We start from the raw sequence: 26,610 nt of genomic DNA on the forward strand, positions 1-26,610 counted from the left end.
CCTCTGGTGAACTCAAACTGAAAAGGGATTTATTGGAAGATCTTGGGTAGTTCACGGAGTTTATGGAAGGTTGGAGAACTGCACTCAGAACTGGGGCAGGAATTCCAGGAGGCTGAGCTGGCTGGGATCAGAGCCAGAATCAGGCCCTGGAATAGTCTGGATAGGACGTTGCTGCTGTTGCCACCACAAGGGAGGACTGGACACGGGGCACTGTCCTTGGCACTGCTGCCATTGCTGCAGTTCCTTTTCTTCAATCAGCCCGTTCATCCTCAGCACTTTTAATTTTATTTTAAACTATCCCTTGTTTGTTAGTATCACCTGCTGGAGATTTAATCGCCAGAGTGAACACACAACAGAACCTGCTACTCAAAAAGTCCTCGTGTGCAAGAGCTGGTACTCACTGTGCATTGTCATTGTCACGTACTATCGTCATACTAGGTCTTAAAATATCAAAGTAGTCTGTCAACACCCAGGATCCATTCTCCTTCTACCCTCTAACCATCCAGCCATTAAATGGTTAATAGCAGGCACAGGGAGGGGCCTCCCAGAGAGTGCTACAACTGGTGTCTGCTGCAGTTGGTAGACATTTGTGGCAAAATGATGGTTAAATATTTTGAAGATTATCTCTGACCGTGTCTGTTTTAGGTCAGTTTGTAAGTAAGAGGGGCTGACACTTAGTAGTTTCTATATTGAGAAATGTGAAATGTGCAAAGGGCTACCTGCATATGACAGTGATTACTCATCATATATGAATTGAGGTATCCCTTTTTGTTTGGTTCATAAGACATCTCCATTCATTTCTTCTCCAGCCTAAGAATGCTGTGTGCTTTGAACTTGTTTTTTAAATTAAGATGAATTAAACTATACAAAGGGAATTGATAAATGGATTATGGAGTGTTTTTACAATGAAATACAGCCATTAAAATGATGGATATGCTGACTATATAGAATCCTAGAAAAATGTTCATGAAATATTTGATTTAAAAATTAGAACACAAAGCTGTCCAGATAGTATGTTTACAGCAGTGTACATGCTATTTATGTATCTAGAGGCTAGAAAGGACTCATAAAAGAATGAAAATAGTTTCAGCTAAGATAGCTTCACAGTTGAATCAAGAAGATTTCTTCAATACTGCTTTAAAAATTGAGGAAAGGCTAGGTGCAGTGGCTCACACTTGTAATCCCAGCACTTTGAGAGACTGAGGCAGGAGGATCGCTTGAGGCCAGGAGTTAAGGCCTGGGCAATAGAGAGACCCCATCTCCAAAAAATAAAAATTTAAAAAATTAGCCACGTGTGGTGGTGCACAACTGGTCCCAGCTACTTGGGAGGCTGATGTGGGAGGACTGCTTGAGCCCAGGAGGTTGAGGCTCCAGTGAACCGTGATCACACCAGTGCACTCCAGCCTGGGTGAAACATGAGGACATACAGATAACAGCAGGTTGTGTGTTTCTCAGTTGAAAGAACAGATGTTTCCATAGCTTAGAAAACTGGCTGTGTGGACAGCTATTGAAGGTCATAGATAGTCTCAGATGTATTTGACAGTGACAGAGGCAAAGTTACTGCTGATTTGGGCTGCAGAGATGGACTTAGGATGATTTCCTTTTCATCCCTAGCATTCTACTCTGTTAATTACAAGGACAGTAAGCAAAGCAACCATCCAGAAAGGAAATCAGTGTTCAACTTCAGCTTTTTTTAAAAAAAAGAAGCTAAAGCATGTCTCCTTTTGCAGACCTTCATACCGTATCTTCACATCCCTATTACAGAGCCTCTGCATATTCTTTTTTTTTTTTTTTTTTTTTTTTTTTTGGAGATGGAGTCTCACTCTGTCACCCAGGCTGGAGTGCATTGGCACATTATTCACTGCAACTTCTGCCTCCCAGGTTCAAGCAATTCTCCTGCCGCAGCCTCCCGAGTAGCTAAGATTATAGGCACCACTACCACACCCAGCTGATTTTGTATTTTAGTAGAGACAGGGTTTCACCATGTTGCCCAGGGTGGTCTCGAACTCCTGACCTCAGGTGATCTGCCCAACTTGGCCTTCAAAGTGCTGGAATTATAGGCGTGACTCACCACGCCTGGCCGCTTCTGCATTTCAGCAAGCTCCCAGCTAATGTGAATGCTGCTGGCCTGTGGACCGCACTTGAAGTACCAAGGTCCTGCACATCCCAAGGGCTGGTTTTTCAGATTGTGCGACCTGCAGATGTGTTCAGGAAGACTTTATTAGTCGAGGTATGTACAAGACTTGTACTTTGAAAAAACTATAAAACATTACCAAGAGACATTAAAGAAGACCTGGATAAAGGGAGAGATAGGTCATACTCATGAAATGGAAGACTTGATAGTGTTAAAAATGTTAGTTTTTCACAGATTCAACACGATTCCAGTTAAAATCTGAACAGACTTTTTTTGGTAGAAATTGATAAAGTGGTTTTAAACTTTATATGAAAATGCAAAGGACCTAAAATAGCCAAAATGATTTTGGAAAAAAAAACTCAAGTTGGAAGACTCACTGTGTTAGGTTATTCTTGCACAGCTATAAAGAAATACCAGATACTGGGTCATTTATAAAGAAAAGAGGTTTAATTGGCTCACAGTTCTGTAAGCTAGCTGTACAGGAAGCATGGTGCTGGCATCTGCTCGGCTTCTGGGGAGCCTCAGGAAGCTTCCCATCATGGTGCAAGGCAAAGGGGGAGCAGGAGTGTCACACAACAAGAGCATAAGTAAGGGTGGGGGAGGTGCCACATACTTTTAAATGACCAGGTCTTGTGAGAACTCACTATTGCAAAGATAGCACCAGGCCATGAGGGATCCACCCCCATGATTCAAACACCTCCCACCAGGCCCACCTCCAACATCGGGGATTACATTTTAACATGAGATTTGGGCAGGGACAAATATCCAAACTCTATCACTCACATTACCTGATTTCAAGGCTATGTAAAACTATAGTAATCAAGACAGTGAGTTATTAGATAAAGACAGCTCACTGAAATAGAAAAGAGTCCAGAAATTGACCTAGCCATATCTAACCAGTTGCTTTTCAGAAGTGTTACGCTAAACAGGAGAAGCCAGATGCAAAGGATTACCTATACGATGATACCATTTATATAAAATCCTGGAAAAGGTAAAACAGTAGTAACAGAAAGCAGATCAGTTGTTAACAGGGACCTGAGATGGTACTTGGCAGTAGAGATACACATAGGAACTTTTTGGGGTGATGGAAAGGCTGTATATTGTGATTGTGGTGGTGGTTATAGGATGTATATATTTGTCAAAACTCATCAAATTGTAAAATTAAAATGGATATATTCGGTTGTATGCAAACTATAACTCAATAAAAGATCTAGATATATATTAGGGCATTGTCAGTACAATTTAAGCTTTCTTTGAGACCGTACTAAATTAAGGGGTTATCTATTGGAACATCAGGCATTGGTTCCATTGGTAGAGCACAGTGCATAGGAACAGGGCCAGAAAGTCAGGCTGTCTGGGTTCCAGTATCAGCTCCTCCACTGCGGCAAGCACACAGCTTCACCTGTCTGTGTCTCGGTTTCCTCATCTGTGTAAACATGATATTAGTGCTTACCTCCTAGGGTTGTGAGGGTCAAATGCATTAATATATTTAAAGCATTTAGAACATTTCCTTGTGCATAGTAAGCTATATATAAGCATTCAGTATGATCAGTAAGTTCTCAAATCAGTTTGTGTCGTGATTTTACCTCTTTCTCCTAAAATGTGTTTTTTCCCCTTTCCTTTACCCTCTCTTTAAACCACGTGCACTCATGTAGCTTGAGGTTTTTTTATAGAATGTTAGAGCTGAAAGGGATCTCGGATAACATTAGCATCAAGTAGGGGCAACAAAACTGAAACCGGTGAGGTTGAGTGATGTGCCCAAGGTCACAATAATATGTGGGTGACCATGAACCAGAAGCCTGGCCAGGTGACTCCTGGTTCAGCTCTATTTTATCAAGGGTTACATTTTTAATACTAACCATTGGGATTTATCGCGAACCTGCCATTCATCAATTGCGTTGTGTGGTGTTTGTTTTTCTACAGAGCAGTTCAGAGCCCCAGTTGCAGACGACTTGTCCTGCCACCACCATGAGCTCTGGTAAGTCATTTTAAACTCATCTTTCTCTCATCTACCAAACTGGGCCGTTTACCCAGATTTCCCACGCACCCCAAAGGCCCCACTCTGGCATTATATTTTTTATTTTTTGCAACCTGGGTGAATGCCAAAGCTTTGTCATAAGTTGTCATCATCACTATCATCACCTACATGGTTAATGATTTTTTGAGTGCCTACTACTATTGCCAAAGAACTGTGCTACACTTTACATGCACATTAGCCCTCTCTTTATTGAGATGTAACTGGCATACTGTAAACCACAGATATTTTAAGTATACAATTTGATAAAATTTGACATGTGTGTACACTTCCATGGCATTTCTTAATCTGAGTGACTGCAGCAAAAGTAAACTGAGTGGCCATAATTGCCCCAGGATATGAACTAATCTAATGCTTCCTTCATCCAGGCTAGTAGAGCAGTTTGCTCCCTCTTTTGCTTTGCCTTTGGTAGTAAAAGTCAAGACCTAAAGAAATAATCAGTTTTGAGTATTTTTAGTTTTGAGCTGAGGTAGAAAACGTGGGTTAGGGAAGACAGAGATGGGAACAGATCCCTGCTCATCATGCAGCCAAGAGCTGTCAGCTTTCCAACCCAGAATTCGAGCAGAGAAGTTTCCATCTGGAGATTAAGCCCCACCTAGGCTACTGAGCATGCCCTGGAGCCTCCTGAGACCTGCAGGTGGGGCAGGCTGTGGGGTGGGAAGATGACCCTGTGGATATCTCATTCAGGGGTCTCCCAATCCTGCAGTATTTCGTGAGTGTTGTCAGTGACCTTTGTGGATTAAAAATCACCCGCTTCCATTTATTTGCATACAGTACCCTTTTAGCCAAGTTCTGAGCAGGACAGTATGTGGTTAAGACCTAGGAAGGCTCTGGGGTGGAATAGCTGAGGCCTACACCCTGACCTCTTTGTTTACTGGCTGCATAGTCTTGGGCCTGTGGTGGACCCTTCTCTGCATTTTCCTCTGCAAAATGGACATAATAAAAGCACCAGTTCATTGGGATTTAGTGAGGATTAAGTGAGGCAATGCTTTTATTTATTTTTTTTGAGACGAGTCTCGCTCTGTCACCCAGGCTGGAGTGCAGTGGCGTGATCTTGGCTCACTCCAGTCTCTGCCTCCTGAGTTCAAGTGATTTTCCTGCCTCAGCCTCCTGAGTAGCTGGGATTACAGGTGCCCACCACCACGCCTGGCTAATTTTTTTGTATTTTTAATAGAGACGGGGTTTCACTATGTTGATCAGGCTGGTCTCGAACTCCTGACCTCAGGTGATCCGCCCCTCTCCACCACCGTGCCTGGCCTGAGGCAGTGCTTTTAAAGTGCTAGGCTCTGTGTCCAAGGCATGGCAAGGGCTTCATCTTTGGGCTTTTACTGTTATGAGTTCAGAGTTCCTCCCTGCAAAGCCGGGGACTTGGCTTCTTAGCAATTCCTTGAGTGCTTTTGCTGTGTGCGAAGAGGCCGTGCACCTTTTCCCCTCTAAGCAGGCTCAGGTACTGCCAGTAGCTCCTGCTTCATAACTCATTTTTGTCTCTTTGGCTTTTTGCTTTTGTTGTCATTTAAAATAGGCCATGGTGTTTGCTTTTATTTTGTTTTAAACTTTTTCTCTGTAGCCTAAAGCTACTTTCTCGTCCAGTGGCAGAACTGGCCTAACTTTGGTTTACTACTCTTGGCATTAAGGGCCAGAGAAGGAGGAAGGGAGAGGCCTGGAAGAAGGGTATGGGTGTGGAAAAGCCCAGGAGACTTCTCCCCAGAATCTCTCTCTCAACGTGGGGGATTGGAAGGAGGCATTGCCTAGGAAGAGTTCAGAAACTCTGGAGTCTTTGACCCGATGATCCCACTCTTGGGAATTTCTATCTTAATTCCAAGGAAACAAAAATATCACCCACATGAAGTGGGGGGTACGAGTAAGTACGTTATGTGTATTTACTTGATGGAATATTACCCCGCTATTAAAATGGTCATTAGGAGAAAAGTAGCTACATGGGAAATATTTGTTTTAATCGCTGGTGGAAAGAGCAATGTAAAAAGGGTGGATTCTTTTTATTCCAAGTTTGGGCTGGGCTGCCAGTCACCAGGTGAAGTGCTTTACCTGTGTGATTTTGTTACATTCGCCTGGAAAACCCTCACAAGTGGGGCGTGGTTTGCCACCCTCATTACACAGATGGGAAAACCGAGGCCCTGAGGGGTTAATAATATGGCCGGGATCACTCAGCTAGTGTGTGCTGTTGCTGAATCAAACTTGGGAAGCTGGACACCAACATTGTGCTGCAGAGGTTTGAGTTTCAGGAGATGGAGTTACTAATTTTTAAATACCTTTCCAAAATTTCAAGTTTGGTTGTTATATTTAATTAAAAGAAAGGAAGAACATGGGGCTGTGCCTGCTGGTAGCTCAGAGGCTGCCCCACACTAGCCTGGGGAGGCCTGGAGCAAGGCCTACAATCACAGAAGGAACTAGAGCAGGTACTTGGATTTCTGGCCTTCTCACCAGCACCCTTCTTCCACCCATCTCAGAAATCAGAGCTCAAGGAAGACTCTGACATCTAGAAGAATTAGCCTTCACCTATAGGTGGCTGTGGGCAATTAACAGGCCACAGCCTGTGGAGCCAGCGTGGGGAAGTCCAGGCACCAGGTGGGGCAGTGGCCCTGCTCGTGTATGGCCACTGGCAGCATCCAGACTGGCCTGTCAGTGTGGCTTATAGCAGGCGACCCTCATTTTGGGAGACTGATTGTTAAGGGCCTAGGTAAGGTGACTTAGGTCTCAGCCTAATGAATTACAGGGGTGTGGGACTAAGCTTCAGTCCCAGCATTTGGAGAAATAGAATATATGTATATACATATGTATGTATGTATATATCAGGAAACCCAACTGTTTATCCCATTTGGGGAGGAAGAAGATGAGCTGTGAGATGGGCAGAGCAGAGTTCAAATTTCAGCTTAGTGATCTTGGGCAGGCCTGGAATCCTCTCTGCCTCAAGTTTCCTATCTATAAAATAGGCATTCCTAACTCCTAGTTCTGGAGGTCTGGGTCTTATGGATAAAATGAGATGCTAATTATGCAATGCTAAGCATGGATCCTCAGACCTGGGCAAGTCAGTGTTTAAAAACCCATAGCTAGTTGTGATTATGTTTGTAGCTTGGTTAACTCTGGGCTTGGAGGGGTTCCTCCAAGCACACATGTCCCAGGGCAACAGGGCCTGCCGGCCTGCCTTCCTCGGCCTGCCTCTATCTATTTTGGGATGGGGACCTGGGTGGGGCTTAGGCTGCAGGTAAGCAGGGATGGTCTCAGCTTCTGTAACTGAGCAGAACTCAGGAAAGTCTCAGCCAACCCAGAGGACATGACATCTGAGGGGAGCCCCAGGGATGCGTGGAATTTCCATCAGGTGAGAAGGGAGGATGAGACATTCTCGGCAGAGGGCCTCTTAGGAACCGAGGCCTAGAGGTCTGAAAGTATCTGGGCAGGACCCCTCTGCTTCTTCCTGACTCCGACCCCAGCACCTTCTGCCATGCAGGACTCAGTAAGTGCTGGGGCAGTTTACTCACAAACTTCATGCTCTCTTTCTTTCTTGCAGAATGTGATGGTGGTTCCAAAGCTGTGGTGAATGGCTTGGCACCTGGCAGCAATGGTCAAGACAAAGGTAAGGTTCTTGGAGAGAAGTCTGGATTGGTACTGGAAAGCATTTCTAAAGATGTGGAGTATGTCAGGCCGGGGCCATCCCATCTGCCTGGTGCGAACATCATTGGCCTAACCAAGCCATAAACTGGGGACCTGTTCCCCTACACTGATTTTCTGAGACCTGGAGCCTGTTCTTGCATTTCGGGAGTCTGAGGCTGCCATTTTCCCACTGTGAGGTATTAAAAACTTTCCCTAGCACACAAGGATGCTGTGACTGACAGATCAGGCACATGGACCAATGCATACTTCATGCCTGGTACAGATGGCATTTATCAGCCTGAAATATCCCTTGCTCAGCCTTTCACCGTCACCTATAATAAACAGTGATGTGTTCACAGTCCTGACCCTAAGGTAAGAGCCTAAATCATTAAATTATTTCAGTGGCATTAATTTAATGCACATCCTCTCATAGTTTCAGTTTTTAAAAATTTTAGGATAAAAGATTTAAATGTGAAATGAATGATGGATGTGATGAATGACCTTTCAGGTCCTGCTTGCCCTGGAGACTTTCATCCTGACCTCAGTGTGGCTGAGCAGATAGCCTGGCTACGGGGCTCGTGGTGCCACTTTTACTGAGTGGTGTGATGGACACTCAAGCTGGAGTGACAAAGCATGGGTTCAAGTCCCAGCTCTGCCACCATGAACAGGACATCTTTTTTTTTTTTTTTTTTTTTTTTTTTTTTGAGAAGGAGTCTCGCTCTGTCACCTAGGCTGGAGTGCAGTGGCCAGATCTCAGCTCACTGCAAACTCCGCCTCCCGGGTTTACGCCATTCTCCTGCCTCAGCCTCCCGAGTAGCTGGGACTACAGGCGCCCGCCACCTCGCCCGGCTAGTTTTTTTGTATTTTTTTAGTAGAGACGGGGTTTCACCGTGTTAGCCAGGATGGTCTCGATCTCCTGACCTCGTGATCCGCCCGCCTCGGCCTCCCAAAGTGCTGGGATTACAGGCTTGAGCCACCGCGCCCGGCCCGAACAGGACATCTTGAGAGGCCCTTTATCTTTCTGGGTGTGGGTTCCCTTATCTACAAGATGAGGGGAATTTATGCTCTGCCATATTTATTTCTGCTTCAAATTCAGATTGGAATGAATGCTCATCCAGCTAAATTTTATGGTATACAAGAGGAAGGGCCAGAATCCTCACATTGGGCATTTAAGTCAGGATGCATCTCAAAGAATAATTTCAAACAATTTGGCATTTTGATCTGTGTAATTTCCATCTGGGTCAACAGAGTGTTCCTTTTAAGACAAGGCAAAGTGTGAACTAAGAGGAACCAGCTGTAGAGGGTATGCCCAGAGACTAGGAGGGGCTGGGGTACAGGGCCCAGGTGGTGTGGGGGTGGGTTCCTTGGTGGCCGGAGGGGACCTGCCATGCTCCTGTTCTTGCCTCCCTGCCTGGTCGCCCCTCTGCACCCATGGTGTGGGGCCCTGGACAGTCTCGACCAAGTTGCACTTAGGGAACTCTGAGGGGCAGTGCCTGTGGGGTGGCTGCAGGCATGTGTTTAGCATCCAGTGAGGAGCATGGAGAGGGGTGGGGGCCTTATTAGTTTAAAGCTGTGGAGTCATCGACCCCATCCATGTGAACTCATTTATACAAGAGACTTAAGGCATGTGGGGGAGGGTGGCAGGTGGAGTGGGTCCCACTCTCTCCTTGGTGAGACTCACCTTTGTCTGCAAACAAGCAGGCAGGGGTGACCTGAAGGGCATCAGGGTGGCCTGAGGTCACTGAACCAGAGCTGGGATAGCTGAGCTCCAGTCTCAGCCTCTCTGCTTGAGAACTGAATGAGCCTGAGCAGTTCGCTGAGCCTCTTGCTTCTTCCTCTGACAATGGTTACAAAAGTCTCCCCCAAGCCCATCTCCCAGGTGGAGCAGACAGGAACATGCTGTGAGGGCACATTTGTGTCTTAATCCATGCAGTACCGTTGTTAGCAACCTAGTCATTAATGACCAGGCGCCGTGTGACTGCCTCATGCCTTAGGAGGTGAGCTGACAGCAGGATGGACTGGAAGGTGCACTGTCCCTGGCCGACATGCCTCCCTTCTGTTGCCTTGACAGGCTCACCAATGCTGACTCTGCAGTGGCGGTCTTGTTCCCAGACAGCCCTACCCGCTGTGTTTCTGTAGCTATGCGGCCACAGTTGACTCTGGCACCTTCACACAGAGCTCCCATCCCTCTTTATGTGCTGCCCTTAAAAGAGAGGGTGAGGGGAGGCCTCACAACGGGCTCAGTGTAAGGGGAGTTAGGGGACGTGCCTACCATGAGATTACAGAATCTGGGCAGGCAGGGAGCCCAGAGACCCTGCCGATAGATAAGTTTGAGCACCCAGGATGTTCGAGCGGTGGCCTTCACCGTGTCCCAGGCAGGCATCCCTGCTCTGCCTTAGCTCAGCTGGTCCTCGGGGTCCTGGGCTGTGCACTTGGGTGCTGCCCCGGAGACTACATATGCACTTGGACACTTGGCACCTCCTGACCAGGAAAGGGTGGGTTTGAGCAAGGCCATCTGCTGTTTAACAGATGGAGGTTCTGATTTGCTTGGGGCCAGAGGGCTACAATTGTCAGAGCAGGCACAAGACCCCAGAAGTTATGCTATGGCGGAAGTAGCTCTGATGGCTGAAGGGACCAGGCAACTCACGATCTTGTTCCTTCGTTCTTGCACTCATCTGCAGCCCATGGGCCACCACTCTCCTCCTCGGAACTCCCTCCCCAGCATTCTCCCAGGAGGCCCTGTGGACCCTGAGTGCTCTCCGCTTCCTCTGTTTGCCAGGCCATCTGTGTGCCTCTGTAAATCTTTGTCCAGAGCCTTGGCAAGCTCCTGGTGTGGCAGGAGGCACCGATCAACACTGACCAGCTGTATTTGGGTGATGGTTGGAGGGGAGGGGTCTGTTGTCTTGGCCTAGAACTCTAAAGAGAGAAAGCAGGTTATTTTTAATTACTGCATCTACTGCCCTTTGTATTGTTCTTGTTGTGTGGGTGACTTCCTCCTATTGTCCCTGCCCAGTTCCTCAACTGCCTGAGTGTTTCCCAAATGTTCTTTCTGGATGCACCATTTACCCTTTTGTGTTTTCAGCAACTGCCAACCCTTTACGTGCACGCTCTATTTCTGCTGTTAAAATCATTCCTGTGAAGACAGTGAAAAACGCCTCAGGCCTAGTTCTCCCTACAGGTATCTCCTTGGGTTGGTTTATTTTCTCTAATTGTGAGCGGATCATGGCATGGTTTTCCTTTCTTCTTTTCTTCTAACACGCACTTTGAGCTGAATTGTTGCATGTTTAGTAGGCATTCTGTCTCACTTCCTCAGCTTGCTTCCTTACTTCTTCTGCGTACGTGAATGTCTGTGTGCGTTTTCCTGGGAGCCAGCGAATGTGGGGAAGAACTGAGGACAGAGGCCTCGCCCCTCTTTTCTTTAGGAGAAGGGTCAGTCTGGAGGCTCAGCTTTCCCTTTGGGATGAGTCTGAGGTGCATGGACATCCTAGGCTCTCCCTAGAGGTTTCCAACTCCCAGTACTTTAGCAAAAACTTCAGTCTCCCTGAGAATTAACCTGTTGTCACAAAGAACCTCTGAACGACTGAATTTGAAGCAGCTGCCTTAGGTGCCCAACCTAGACTTGCCTCTGATGCTCACCGGGCCATCCCAGAGCATCCCCTATGCCTTCCCCAATTTTACCTGCAGCCCCTTCCTGCCTCTCCCCTCCAGGGGGTGGGGGAGTACAGTTCAGATGTCAGCTCCGGCTCATCGCTTCCTTCTGTACAAAGTGGGACACACGAGGCCTACACAGTACTTTATCCGATGGTGCTTTCAGAAGTAACTGGGCTGTGTGTCCAGGAACCTATGGATGGGCTGCAGCCATCAGTGTGCCCCTCATCCTTTTGAAGTGTTTTCCCAATAGTTTGGTGACATGAGTCACTTAGCCTCTTGATAGAGTTGGGTAAGTCAGATGCTCTCCAAGGCTGAAACTTGCCCCGCCACACACTGTGCGTTTTGTGCATTGCGTTCAATACAAGAGGTGCTGACAAGGCAGGTCCATTCTCTTGTCTAACGTTAATGATCATTCTCCCTGAGTTGCTGGAAGTGGGCTGCTGGTGTGGAAAGCAAGGAGAGAAGAGGCTTTGCTTCTCTCTGCCCTCGGATGGGAATGGGGATGAGTCGGGTGACTGAACTCACATCCTGCCCAAACGCACACCCTGAACATCAACCTATAATCCTAATTGTGACAATTTTAGGTCAGGGATCTAGGCTGTGAGCAGTCTGAAAACAAAACAAAACTGTGGCGTTCTGCATAGCTCAGCTGCACAAAAAGAAACAGTGCGTGTGCCTCCCAGAACTGTGTGCTCTGCCCCGGTTCCCTGCCTCCGTGACTGATTTCCTGCAGGATGGCATTCAGATCTTTTGAAGCGTATTTTGAAATCTTTCTCAAGGAAACTTGCGAAGTTGATCCGCGTCTGTTATTAGGCCCTAGTGAAACTGTAGGAGACGCCAGGACCCTGTGAAGACAGCTGAGGCTCGGTGGACACTGCTCATTGAAGGATTTAGCCTTCCAGGTCGTTTTTGTTGCTGTGAGTTTTCTTTGTTATGTTTGAAAAGTGAGGCTGTCACTCGTGAGCTTTCTTGCCAGGTAGCATATCCTTCTGTCTCAGCATTTCGGGAGTCTTGACTTGCTAATCCAAGGAGATTTGCTTTGCCTTTTCCCACTGGAAAACTGCAAGGAGTAGTTGTTCTCCATGGAACTGCCCCCGCCCCCCCAACTTCCTTAGTTGCCAACTTGGTCTTCAATGAGAAGAATGGTCTGGAAGCTTGAAACGTCTTTCATAAACTCTTTCTTGAACTGTGCCTTACTAACTGGTCAGAAGTCTGCTCGCCAACCTAAACTTCATTTAATTAAAGGAATAAACTTGCTTTCATTTTGAAATGTTTTCAGCTGATACTATAACTCATCCATTTACTCAGAACTCACCATTGCCGCCATGTTCCCCTAACTTCCTGATGCACAGTAAACCTCTGAAAACTTGCCCCTCTCCACCACCCACAGATTAATTTCTTTGACCACAAGTGTTCAAAGACTTCGCGTGGCTGTAACCAGGTTCATCTCATTCCCCAGTTGTAACAATTTGCTAACCAACTGTCCTTTAATCCTTCAGGAGTCTTGGATTCAGTCTTCAAATTTGGACCTTTTCTTTTCAGACATGGATCCTACAAAAATCTGCACTGGGAAGGGAGCGGTGACTCTCCGGGCCTCGTCTTCCTACAGGGAAACCCCAAGCAGTAGCCCTGTGAGCCCTCAGGAAACCCCGCAACACGAAAGCAAACCAGGTGCGCTGAGGCTGGGGGAAGATGTTCAGAGCCACGTGGGAAGGGCGGGAGGAGGCTCTGGTGTTTTTGCTCAGGAGGGTGTGAGTTCATCAGATAACTCTGGGTTCTCTTAGGGACCCCTGGGACAGTCAGCTCCTTTGGATGGGTAGTGGTCAAAGCTTCAAACTGACAGTCACGTGCTGCGGGTGAAGGCACAGCAATAACCACCACTTTATGTTAGCTTTGACTGAGCAGGTCATCCTGTGACAAGAGCCAGTACTCTGCAGACTGCACTCAAGCAGACTGAAATAGCTTAGGGCATAGGGGATAAGCAGTGGGATGGGCTAGAGGTTGGGCTTCTTAGAGCTCATCCCTGCTTCCTAGAGGTTCACTGTGACCTGTCCAGGCTGGGCTGGAGGTGCAGCCAGGGGAGACTGAGAAGTGTGGATGACTCGATGACCTTGCTCCCGGAAAAGCAGAGGTGGGCAGGGCTCAGGCCTGGGATGATCACCAGCCAGCTGCAGGAGCAGGATCAGGAGAGTAGTTCAAAGGCCCAGTGTAAACTAGGAGCAAAGGGAGATCAAAGAAGCCACATGAAGCCCATCTCCCCACCTTAACCCATCACTTGGGAAACCTGAGGTATTGAGTTTTAGAATTGGGACTTCAGAACCCGACAGATCTCTATGCACACCCTGCCCCCACCACCTGTCGGCTGTGCGACTTTAGTCGAGTTATTCACTCTCTCTCAACCCTAATGAACTGTAGAATGGGGTTGATAATAGCACCTGCCTCATAGGATTATTGTGAGGAAGAAGTGTATGAAGTGCTGTGTATCATGCCTGGTGGCATGGAATAGACTGTTAGATGTTAGCTGCTATTTGATTATCTTAGATTATTTTGGCCTCTCCAGAGACGACTTTGCACAGTCCAGGTATTCTGGGAGTTGGCAAACGCTGACTTTGAGATCAGGCACAGTTAGTTTAGGATGAGACAGCACCTCTCCACTCTGTAGGGCAGTGACTTTCACACTTCAGCTGCATCAGAATCGCCTGGAGTAAAAAGGTAGGCTGCTGGCCCCCAGCCCGGAGTTGTAGAATGTAGGGTTCCCGCTTGCAGGTCTGAGATAGGGTCTGAAGGTTCGCGTTTCTGACAGGTTCTTAGGTCATGCTGATGCAGCTAGTGCAAGGACTGCATCTGAGAGCTGCTGCTGTAGGGGATGGGAGCTTGCTTTCTTGAAGGAAAGGGAGGGAGAAATTGAATGGCGGGGAGGACCACTCCCTTGGGACCAGAGAAGATAGGCAGTAGGGTACGCAGACCCCTCTGGGGCAGCGAGAGTGGTGTGTTGTGATAAGACAGATATGATATGTAGGATGGAAATGGCCAGACCTAGCATCCTGGAAACTGACTTTCTTCCTGCCCAGCCACCCATAACAGGTGCCGGGTCATATGCTGGTGGATGAGGCCACGCTAGGGTTTGAGCACAAACCCCTTTCTGGTGATGTTGGTCCCTGTGAGGGCTTCTTTATCCTTAGACTGAGGGCAGGCCCGAGCAGCCCACAGCCCTGAAAGTCAACAGAATAGCTTCTTGGTCCTGCATCCCTGAGCTCAGCCTTGACTCTTAACCTACTGGAAAGGTGGGGTTGAGGAGAGAAGGCAAAGGTATTTTATTCTAAGGCTAACCTCATCCAGCCTCTCCAAGCCTAACTGGGAAGACCCAGCTCCCAAGCTAGAGAGCGTTTGGAGAAGAGAGAATCCTAAGGGATGATGCAAAGAGAAAGGCCTTATGTGCAGTCAAATGACCTTACAAACCGGCTGTCCCATCCTCTGGCAGTAAATGGAGGTGGTGGAGAGGGGGCCTGGAGCTCCCTCTAGTGGTTACAGTGTGGCACTGACGTAGAACACAAATATGCCTACCAGGTGCACGCCTGTGCTACCAGTACCGTGTGTGGATTTGTTTTTTCTTTTCTTTTGTTTTGTTTTTTTGACAGGGTCTCACTCTGTTGCTCAGCCTGGAGTACAGTGATGCAGTCATTGCTTGCTGCAGCCTCGACCTCCCAGGCTCAATCTGTCCTCCCACCTCAGCCTCCCAAGTAGCTGAGGTGCACGCCACCATACTTGGCTAATTTTTATATTTTTTGTAGAGACAGAGTTTCTCCATGTTGCCCAGGCTGGTGTTGAACTTGTAGGCTCAAGTGATTCACCTGCCTCGGCCTGGCAAAGTGCTGGGATTACAGGTGTGAGCCACCATGCCCGGCCCTGTGTGTGGATTTGAGGCACTTTTGGAAACACTCTCTTATCCTAAAATACGTTTGTGTCTTACACATTTCTACCAACTAATTTGGTGAAAAGAAACTTTACCAAATCTTTTTCACCAAACCATCACCAGATTGTTTTAAAATGCAAATCCTATACTCGGAAGAATTAAGGGATAGCTATCATTCACACCTTACAGTAAGTTCATCTTTGTAAATTGAGATCATCGAATCCAAATAAGCATACATTCATTCAGCATTACCTATGTGCCAGGTGCTGAGTGAGTCACTTGGAATTGTGATGAAAAAGGAGGAAAAGAGAGCAATTCTAGGTGCATTAGGTGAGGGCAAAAGGCAGTATGTTGCAACAGAAGTCAGGTGTGGACGTGCAGTCAGCCATCTTGCTTTCGGGCTGTGGGTAAGTCCTAGTGTCTTTGAGCCCATATCGAGTATGAGGAACTTGGGCCAGATGCTTTCCAAGCCTTTCTAGCTCCAGAATGCTCTGTGACCTTAGGAAGTTTGGAAGTTAGCCTGACACAAATGGAATCCTTTTGATTGGTGATAAACTTAAGATGGTACAGGAGGGCAGTTTGGATGAAAAGGAACAAGCTGGGTTTGAGTAGAGGAAACAAAAAAACCCCACATGCTCATTGATGCGAACGAAGCAGGCTAGAATGGGTTAACACTGGGGAGTGGGCTTAAAAGAGGATGTCAGTAAGCCAGGCGCAGTGGCTCACACCTATAATCCCAGCACTTTGGGAGGCTGAGGTGGGCGGATCACTTGAGATCAGAAGTTCAAGACCAGCCTGGCCAACATGGTGAAACCCCATCTCTACTAAAAATACAAAAATCAGCCAAGCATGGTGGTGCATGCCTGTAATCCCAGCTACTCAGGAGGCTGAGGCAGAATTGCTTGAACCCAGGGAGGCAAAGGTTGCAGTGAGTGAGATCACGCCACTGCACTCCAGCCTGGAAGACAGAGCATGATTCTATCTCAAAAAGAAAAAAAAAAAAAAAAAAAAAAAAGAGAGAATGTGAGTATAGACAATTCAGGAATGGCAATCTTGTCCCCTTACTATGCTACCTATTGGCTAGCATCCTGCTGGCTCTTGACTCTGACAGTGTCCATGTCAACCTCCAGATTGACAACTTGCTGGTCTGTACCAGTCTATTGTCCCATCCTGGGGCCTGGGAGCTCCTGGGCCTTCCCTGGCTTCATTATAACAGTTTTTAGCAGTATTTGCAGACAGCCATGCCCAGTCTGGACTGGGAGCCCAAGTGTGAGGCGGTGGATGGCTCTTGCCAAGGATTGCTTCCTATTCCCAATGCCTTTGCAGATAGCTAATGTCAGATGGCGTCTGGCTTCCTCCCTTCTCACCAGGGACAGCATTTGTCCCCAGCTGCTCTCTCTGTTTCCTCTCTGACTTGCTCCCTGTTTGCTACCTTCTTCAGTGCCTATAGGTGTCCAGGTTGCTGATTATTTGCCTGGACTGGAAGCTCTAGTCCCTACCTGGCCCTCTGATACCCACATTTCAGCAGTGCCCCCTATCTAGTCCTTGTCCCAACCCCTTCGCCTGGAAGAGTTGATATAGTTCTGGTTTCACACAGTTCTCTACTGAGGTTGAGCACTGCCACTTACTGTCTTTGTGATATGGATAAATTACTCCACCTTACAGGGCTTCAGTTGCTTTATTTGTAAATTGGAGATGACCATAACAGAGTTGTTGAGATTAAATTAGCTTTTTTTTTTTTTTTTTTTTTTTTTTTTCGAGATGGAGTCTCACTCTGTCACCCAGGCTGGAGTGCAGGGGTACGATCTCAGCTCACTGCAACCTCTGCCTCCTGGGTTCAAACGATTCTTTTGCCTCAGCCTCCCAAGTAGCTGGGACTACAGGCACCCACCACCACACCTGGCTACTTTTTTTTTTTTTTTTTGTATTTTTAGTAGAGATGGGGTTTCACTATGTTGACCAGGCTGATCTCAAACTCCTGACCTCATGATCCACCTGCCTTGGCCTCCCAAAATGCTGGGATTACAGGCATGAGCCACCGCACCCGGCTAAATGAGCTCTTTCGTGTCAAGCATTTGGCACAGGGCCAAAGCAAGTGCTCTTTGAGGGTAACCATTCTAGTTCCTGCAGGTCAAGAGGCTTGTTAAAGATTTGAAATAATTTCAGTTTGAAGCCATGAGGATCTTACCCTAACATGGTGGCAATGGGAGTGAAGAGCAGAGGCTGAGGGTCAAAGTGCCTTTTGGAGAATGAAATGAGCAGGGCTCCTTGTGGTGTTTTTAAGGACCACAGAGAGGTAAGACTCCATGTGGCCCAGGAGATGTCTTCCCTGGTTGGCTAGGAGAGTAATTGTGGCACTCATGGAGGTGGAGGGATTTGTGAAGAGTGCCGAAAAGAATGTTGAATTCCATCTTTTGACATGTTGAGTTTCTTGGCAAGGGAAGGACTTCCAGGAGAATGTTTCTAATGGGAATTTGGAAATTTGGAGTCCAATGTGTGGATTTGGAAGCCATCTGCATCCACATGAACTTTGAGAGAATGGAGACATTCTCGGGGGTGGAGTGACAGAGAGAGCCCTGGAAATTGCCCAGTTGACACTCATTCTCCAGATTCCTCCATTCAAGTGGTGGCTTAACTCAAGATCCCTGACCACAGCTTCCTGATCAGCCTCCTCATCTCTGAATGTCGACCTTAGTTTTTGGATCAGAACCATCTGAAAGGAATAGCAGTAATCTTAGTACCGACTCCCTGCCCCCAGGAGAAACCTCATCACCTTATCCCTGCCTCCTGACCTCATTGCCACACCAGGTCTGAGTGTTGGCTATATTGGTTCAGAGTGACTTGATCATGTCCCAGGTCAGGGTGTTTTCACTCCAGACAGGGAGCCTGAGCTGATGGTGGGTGTGATACCAAGCTTCCTGTTTGGTATAGTCTAAAGATCTTGTGGCTTGATATATCAATTCCTGTGTTCTGACTTAGGTGCCAGGGTCCAGTTCAGCCCTTCTATTTTGTTAATTCTGTACCAGTTGGCTCCAGTCCTTACTGCCTGATTCTTGAATGCAAAGTTAGCTTTGGACATAAAGATTCTTGGACCCACAGTCAAATTATTTCCTCTGGTTTGACTCTCACTTTTGCTCTCCAGAAATGGCAGCAGCAAAAAGGTACCATAGGAAGGTTAACATTGACGCAGTTAAAAGTACCCTGTACCTCCATTAAATTCGAGTGTTTTTGATGAGTACACGTGTGAACATTAGGGCCAACCGAGAAGTTGGAGGGAAAAGTCCTCACGAGAGTGCACCCTTCCTTCTGACACCAGTTGCAAGCTCAGGGGTTTCCCAAAAGCACTATCAGATTTGGTGCAATGCTAGAGGGACTCACATAACATATTGAAAGCTGCTATGCTCCGGGTTATGGTTTATTATAGGGAAAGAATACAGATTTTAAAAGGCAAGAGAAGATGCACATAGGGTGGAGCCTGGAAAAGGTACCAAATGCAGAGCTTCTGTTGCCCACTCTGCATGGAGTCAGGACATATTATTTCCCAGCAGTGATGTGTGACAGTGTTCTCAGAGCATTTTCGACCAGGAAATGTACCCGAGCCTTTGTGTTCAGCATTTTTACCGTGGCTCCATTACATAGGCATGATCCACTGCCCACAGGGCAGATCTCAGTCTCCAGTCCAACTTCCTAATCGATCGAGCTCCTGGTGGCTCAAAGGCCCCACCCCAAGTCACATAGTTGGTGTGACTCAAAGTCCCAGATAAACAAAATCACTCCTATCAGGCAGGACTTTCCAGGAGCTCAGAGATTACATCCCAGAAGCTGAGGGCCAAGGCCAGACTTCTTTTTGGATAAAGTTAAATTCTGTACTATACAGCATGAATACAAAATAAACACAAATAAGATTTGGAACACCCTTAGACTTACTATTAACATCTGTCATCTACCTCTTAAATACTCTTACCAGAACACATCAAGACTCAGTCCATGAAAATTACCCTAAGATCCCAAGAAGAATTGACTGATCAGCAAAAGACTTTAAAACAGGTCAAAATGAAATTAGCATAGAATGAGATAAAATAAAATATCAGGAGGCTACAGCCACAGGCTAGAAAAGATTGAAATAAAGAACAGCTGGAGGAAAAGATAAGGCAAAGTAAATTATGCTTCTTGCAGAAAGGGTAGGTCTCTCAGGACTGCAAAAGCTCTCTAGGATCCAACTTTCCAAGGCACTCCCCCCACCTTGGGAGCTGTAAGGTAATATTTATTGAAAGAAGCATTTTGACAGTCAGGAGTTAATAATGGATGATTATGTGTGCAAAATTTCATACTGCTGCACACAGGCACAAATGGCCTCAGGCTGCTACCAACCTTCCAGGTTCAGAAGATGAGGTAATAGATGAAGGATAGTAAGATGTCAGAAATACAGCTCTCCTTTAACAAGGAAGAAAGGAACATTTAAGAGGTCCTGGGAACTGCATTTTTGGGATAGGGGAAGGGGAACAGTTTTAAAGACTTGGAGTGAGAGGAAAAAGTGGATATATCCCTAAGGATCTTGTGTTCTTAAAGCTATTTATCACATGGCAGAGATCAACAATGCTCATTTTTGTCCATGGTTATTTTTCCCCCTTATGCTTTGAATTCTGATTTTGCAAAACACATGCTTTATGCCAGATACTTTCATTTAGTCCTCATGATTCAAAAGAGGTAGATATTATCTCCATTTCACAGATGTGGCCAGGTCATTTGCCACAGGATATGCAATTAGCAAGATAGAGACTCAGGGCTGAAACTAGGCAATCTGATGTCACAGTGATACCCGGAGGTTTCATGATACCTGGAGGTTTGGAAGAACAGTTCACATCTCAGCTTTCCATGGCATAGCTGTTTGCTAGTGTCACTTGAATAGAACCAACCCAACTGAGAACCAGAAAGTGGGCAAAATAATGTGTCCCCAGTTCCATGTACGAAGTTTACATGCTTCATTAGATAGCCCTTCATTCAGATCCTGTTGACGTTAGTATATGCATAAATCTAATAAATTTGATAGACTTATTTGACAAAGGTGGACTAGAAATAGCAACTTAGAAAAGAAGATGGAACAGTACAAGTGATAGCTGTGAGGGAGGAAGTGGACCATTGTCACGGCATGTCACCAGGTGTTTAAGAGCCTGCCAGGTGTGAGGGGAGCTCTGGGCCAGGAAGCCGTCTGGATGCAACAGGGAGTGTGGTGCACTCAGAGGTACTTTCACGTACCTGATCTTTGATTCTCAAAGATTCTCCAATTCTTCGATTGGAGAGAATCAAAGGATCATACTCCCTGTGAGGAGTATAGGGTAAGGATTACATTTTAGATGTAGATGAGAAAAGTAAAATTTAGCATGGCTAGTGAACTTGCTCCTGGTCATACAAGCCAGTACATTGCAGTATGTGAGCAAAACGTATGTCCTGTACCTTTCCCAACTGTGGTCGTCCCTCGGTATCTGCCAGTGATTGGTTCTAGGACCTTCACAGGTACTGAAATCTGAGGATGCTCAAGTCCCTTATATAAAATGACATTGTATTTGTACATAACCTATGCACATTCTCCTGTATATTTTAAATAATCTCTAGATCACTTATAATACCTAATATAATGTAAGTGCTATGTAAATAGTTGTTATTCTGTATTTTTAATGTTATATTATTATTGTTTTCTTATTTTTTGTTTTCTCCCCCAATATTTGATCCACGGTTGGTTGAATTCACAGATGCGGAATCCGTGGGTATCGAGGGCCGACCGCATGCGGTTTTTGTGGGGTGGAGAAGACAAATAGCAGTGAATTGTCTGTAAGGAAGTGGCAGAAATGTAACAGGCAGCCTGCTAAAAGAATATGTAGCTGAATTTAAAAAGTGTTTTAAAGGGGGAAAAATAAAATGGATACAGCTAGTTTTCCAGAATAAGGAAGTTTTTGAGTGTACCTCTCATCGGTGGTTCTCCTGGTGTCGGTTATGGACTGGCAGTCTCAGCATCACTTGCAAACTTGTTAGAAATGCAAATTCTTGGGCCTCACCTCACACTGCATCAGAAGCGCTGGGAGCCAGGCCCAGCCACCTGTGTTTCAGCAAGCCCTGATGCAGCCACACCACTGCTATACGTGAATGCCAATCACTCAGAACCTTTACCCTACCTTGCCTTTTGCTCCAGCTGTTTTTGGCTCCCACCACCTCTCTGAAGCATAGCATCCTCTTCATGGCTGATGGGGAGGCTGGTGGCTGTGGAGGTGGTAAGCAGGGTGCTAGGTTTGGATTCTGGAGACTTGGGCTGACTGCTTTGTCACGTCCTGGCTGTGTGACTTTGGGCAAGTCAGTTGGCCTCTCTGTTTCCTCATCCATGAAGGAGAGTGATTACCTACTTCACAGAGTTGTTGTGTACACTGAACTAAAACTAAGTGGGGGTAACAGTGACTCACAGTGGCACTTAGAGAGGTGTTCAGTAAATGTCTGTAAATCTCAACTTGGCATCTGGAAAGCCCACATCTAGCCCCTGAGGAACCCACATTGAAATGGAGGCTTGGGCAGTGAGACTGCAGTATTAGTCCCTCTTTTTCTACATGATAAGGCAAGAGGAGACAGCCTGGGAGAGGAAGGGGTTAAGGCTTGGCTAGATTAGGGATTGGCAAACCATGGCTGTGAGCGGAATCTGGCCTATGCCTTTTTTTGTACAGCCCTCGAGCTAAGAATGGCTTTTACATTTTTTAATGGTTGAAAGAAAAATCAAAAGAAGAATGGTATTGTATGCCACATGAAAATTTTATGAAATTCAGATTTTAGTGTCCATAAATAAAGGTTTATTGGAACACAGCCATGCTCATTCATTTACATATCATCTGTGGCTGCCTTTGTCCTACAATAGCAGAGCCAAGTAGTTGCATCTGAGACCATATGGCCCATCAAACCTAAAATATTTACTATCTGGTCCTCTGTAGAAAAAAGTCTCTGGACCCCTGGGTTAGATCAAGGATAGAGAGTAGAGACAAGAGATGATACAGTAGATGATAAATAGCAAACATTTTCTGAACTTTGCCAAGCACTGTGGTAAGCATTTTGCATGCATATATGTTCTTATTAACAACACTTATAAAACAGGCATATCATTATCTCCGTTTTTCAGATGGACAAACTGAGGCTTATAACTTGCTCAGGGTCATAGAACCCTTAGGTGGTAGACCCAGGATATGAATTGAGGCCCAGCTGCCTTTCCAGTCAGGTTCGTAACCACTGCAGTCTGCTGCCTCATGGTGCTATGTGCTATGTGGATCAAACTAGGAGAAGTTTAGGGTCTCTGAAATGCATCAGACGGTGGCTGGGAAGGCTGAAGGGAGACAAGGGTGCTTTGTGATGTGATGAACACTCAAGAAGGGTGATTAGATTTTGAAATGTTTATGTGGCTTATTTAATGGAAAGAAGAAAAGCAGGCAGGGAGAAAAAAAGTCTTTATCGCAGCAGATACCTCCTGGCTTAAGTCATGTTCTGTCCCTTAGCCCAGCACCATCACCCCTGGAAAAAGTGTTTATCCACTTCTCTCTCTCCTGGGCTTGTTAGTTGGTTGGGAGCGGTCATTCTGAGCCCACAGCAGGCTCAAGGAAGGGGAAGGAGAGGCAGTGAGTAGGGACTGGCCAGTAGAGAATTCTGTTGCCTTTTTGTCTGTAAAATAAGAATGTCAAGTAACAATTGTTTCTTCATCCCTGTGAATGTGAGCCTTGTGTTTTCAAAGGTCAGTGCCTGTGAGCACATCATGGTTTTGAGGGGTTCCTATGGTAATCAGGCCATCGTGACTGAGGGCATTTTGTGTCAGACAACGGGGTGCTGGATTTTCAACCTTCTTTGCAGTTCATGCTTGTTTCCTGCAAATGTAACCATTTCTGTTTTTCCCCTTTTCTTGTTTTCATCCTTTCTGCACCACGTGTAGGTCTGGAGCCAGAGCCTTCTTCAGCAGGTATGGCTTCTCTTGCATTCTCACCTTTCTGGCCTTCTACTAAGGACCCCGGAGTTACAGGGGAACCAGGGAGTTATTCCCTGTGAGTGAGAGGTTTTTTTCCTCCCTATTTCTCAGATGAGTGGAGGCTTTCTTCCAGTGCTGATGCCAATGGAAATGCCCAGCCATCTTCACTTGCTGCCAAGGGCTACAGGAGTGTGCATCCCAATCTTCCTTCGGACAAGTCCCAGGTAGGCATGTGCCCAAGGGCAGGGTGGGGACTGGTGAGTGGTACCTGTCCTTGAGTCTCTTAACTTAGACTGGTGACTTCCTGCTTTCCCAGCTGGATAATGGAGTAGGTTTCAAGCTTTTGGACAACTCCAGATAAGCTCTGCAAGGACCGAGCTAAGGGAAAGTTGGGGTCAAGGGAAGCAGAGGCATGGAATGAGGTTGGTCTGTACCTGGGTGTTGGAAATAGGCCTTGATGCCTATTTAGGTTTGTTATGTATGTAGAAGTGTTCTGAAAGAGGGAATTCATTTAGCCTTGGATACGTAGGAAAAAGATCTGAGATGTTTTTTTAAAAAAAATTCTTTAGAGTGTAATATTCGAGAGAAGAATGCATCTTGTGTTTATTCCAATTGTTTTCTGGAGATGGGGCTGTAAGAACTCCAGCAACAGTATCCTTACAGATTAAGATCAGGAAGCTGTGGCCAGGCTCTAAGTCCAGCAACCCAGGAACAGGCAAAATGGCGGTACAGCCCAGCTGTATCCTACAAAAGAAAATCCCCCAAAGCTGTACAAATTGGAGTAACGATACTTTTGCTTAAGTCTTTCCCCCTAGGTGGCTTTCTTGATCTTTCTTCCTTCCCTCTCCTGTTGTTACTTTGTCATTTTGATAAAGGGAATAGACCATGTTTTAATTTAGGTGACCTGTGATGAACATTTTTGCATACAGGAGCCACATCTGTGGAATCGACTACTACTCCTCTCTCTCTCTCTCTCTCTCTCTCTCTCTCTCTCTCTCTGTCTTCCTCTCTCTTTTTTGGAGTCAGGGTCTCTATCTGTTGCCCAGGACAGAGTGCAATGGTATCATCGTAGCTCATTGAAGCCTCCGATGGCTGGCCTCAAGGCATTCTCCCACTTTGGCTTCCCAAAGGAAGCTGTGCTGCTCAAAAACTATTGCAGAAATGTGTTCCTTGTGTGGTCTACTTCCCTGTGCCTTCCTTCTGTGAAGGTGTTCCCTGAACTCAGAAGGGGTCTGGAAATTCTGCAGGTCCTTCCTAGTTCCCACCCTACTTCTCCAATGATCCTCTCGTTCCTGCTCCTGAGGATGTAAAATTGCATTTGCTGCTGAAATGAAGCTGAATGAGAGATGATATTTTTCTCCCTCTCTATAGATGCTTATCTTCCCCAGTGTGGAATTGGTTGCTTAATTGTCTGCCTTGTATGCTGAGCAACAAACACATTTAGACTTTCTGCCACCTGCCATCACTTGCCTCTCTAGGTACAGCCATATGCATCCTGGGTCACTGGTTAGAACCAGGAGCTGTAAATGAGCCTGGCTTTTTGAAGTCCTCATTAGACATAGGGACTGGGGAGGTCACTTGTCCGGTAAATGACTTGCCCTGGTTTTCCCATTCCTAAACCCTCTCACAGTGTATAAATGTGCTGCCTGTGGCAGACATACTACTTTTCAACCATCTCAAGAATGGATGCCATCAGCTCTATGCAGATTAAGAAACAGTGCTGATTAATTCAGAGCAAATGTGGAAGCATGTCCTCTTCTACTATCAGTGACTTAGTTCAAAGGGTAACTCAGTAATTCTTTTTGGCTTCTTAAGCAGCTCTTTTGAAAAGATAATTTTAAAAGCATGTGAAGTAAATAAAAATTCTTTTAAAATAGATTTATTTAACACAGCTTTATTGAGCATCTCCGTGGTGTTCAGATCCTGTGTGAAACATTGCCCTCAAGAGGTTGATAAGGGTGAACACCCTATAATATCTTTTACAAAGTGTGTTTTCTTATCTGTCACTATCCAAGAATTTTCCTTTTATTGGGGTTCCCTTTAAGGGAACCTGGTAAATTGCTGATAAAGAGGTTTTTATCCTGCATATTCAATGTAAAATCAGCCATTCAAATTTCAGGAATCTTTAGGTCGCGCATTACCTCTTAGATGTGTTTTCTAAATGGAAACATGACTTCTTGTCTGTATAGTGATTGCCAAAGCTTTAAGTATGCAGTGGCTTAGACAAGGGAATTGGTAGTTTACAGAACTGTATAAACTATAAACATACCATGATTTTCCAGAAGCCTCATATTTTTACTGACCCACCTTCTAAAAAGATAAATATAATTTCATTTGTAGCCAGCTGGGCAGAATGCAAACTGCCTGTGTGGTTCCCACAATGTTTACAACAAAAAGTAGTTCCCTGCATGTAAAGTCACTGTGCCTGTCCCCTTTCTTCTTCAGGACTAAAAGAAGCCCCAGGGCAGGAGACCTTTGGATCTGAGTGCACTGTTGATGCTCTGGGGAAGCGTCCTCTCTACAGGGTCAAAGCCCTGGGAAGGCTCATGCCTGATGTAATGCATCCCTGGCACCATATATGGTGAGAGCCGAAATAAGTTAGAAACTCACTGAAGCTGATTTCTATCTTTGGACAAGAAGAAATCACATATGGGACATTTGAGCTGAAAGTAAAAGTAAATCTGAGCTCAAATCCAAATGGTCTTTTGCTTACCTCCCTACTGCCATTATCAGCATACCCGCCAGTCCCTTTGGTGCGTGCTAGCCCAAGTGTTTTGTTTCTGGAATCGTTTAGTCTGTAAACATGTTCACTGAAACCAAGTGAGTTCACCTGAAAGCTTTTGCTGTTGCTTACTACTAGAGAGGGGCTATTTATTTTGTTTTTCTTGGCTGGTACATATTCACTAGCACTGCCACGGGTGCCCTGTGGAAAGGATAGGCATTGAATTAGCCAAGGATATCCAAGTGAGCTGCTTCTCCAGTGAGCTTATTTGTACCTTGAAAACTGAGTTTAAGGAACAGGTTATTTACTGTTCCTGGGTTGATGGTCTAATCCGGACTCATAAAACTTTTTTTTTTTTTTTGACAGTCTTGCTCTGTCACCTAGGCTGGAGTGCGGAGGTGCCATCACAGCTCACTGCAACCTTGACCTCCTGGGCTCAAGCAATCCTCCCTCTTCAGCCTTCTTAGTAGCTGGGGCTACAGGTGTGTGCCACCACACCTAGCTATTTCTTTTTTAAATTTTTTGTAGAGACAGAGTCTCACTGTATTGCCCAGGCTGGTCT

General features: G+C 46.0%; 1 protein-coding gene across 45 annotated transcripts in view; it reads left to right on the top strand.

Moving 5' to 3' along the window:
• SORBS1 (sorbin and SH3 domain containing 1) overlaps positions 1 to 26,610 on the top strand; it is a 252,806-nt gene that overhangs the window by 116,506 nt on the left and 109,690 nt on the right. For 26 of the 45 annotated variants that reach the window (XM_030940317.1, XM_030940329.1, XM_030940323.1 and 23 more), the window contains 6 exons: positions 4,058 to 4,112; positions 7,696 to 7,761; positions 10,861 to 10,956; positions 12,972 to 13,100; positions 23,294 to 23,320; positions 23,438 to 23,550. In XM_030940317.1, the coding sequence (XP_030796177.1) occupies positions 4,103 to 4,112; positions 7,696 to 7,761; positions 10,861 to 10,956; positions 12,972 to 13,100; positions 23,294 to 23,320; positions 23,438 to 23,550 (441 nt within the window). In that variant the 5' untranslated portion in view covers positions 4,058 to 4,102. Of the gene's footprint in view, positions 1 to 4,057; positions 4,113 to 7,695; positions 7,762 to 10,860; positions 10,957 to 12,246; positions 12,347 to 12,971; positions 13,101 to 23,293; positions 23,321 to 23,437; positions 23,551 to 26,610 lie in introns of those variants that run through there. The other 19 variants (XM_030940328.1, XM_030940337.1, XM_030940341.1 and 16 more) reach the window with 4 other exon arrangements.

This window comes from Rhinopithecus roxellana, chromosome 11, assembly GCF_007565055.1.
Source record: "Rhinopithecus roxellana isolate Shanxi Qingling chromosome 11, ASM756505v1, whole genome shotgun sequence".
Classification (NCBI taxonomy): domain Eukaryota; kingdom Metazoa; phylum Chordata; class Mammalia; order Primates; family Cercopithecidae; genus Rhinopithecus; species Rhinopithecus roxellana.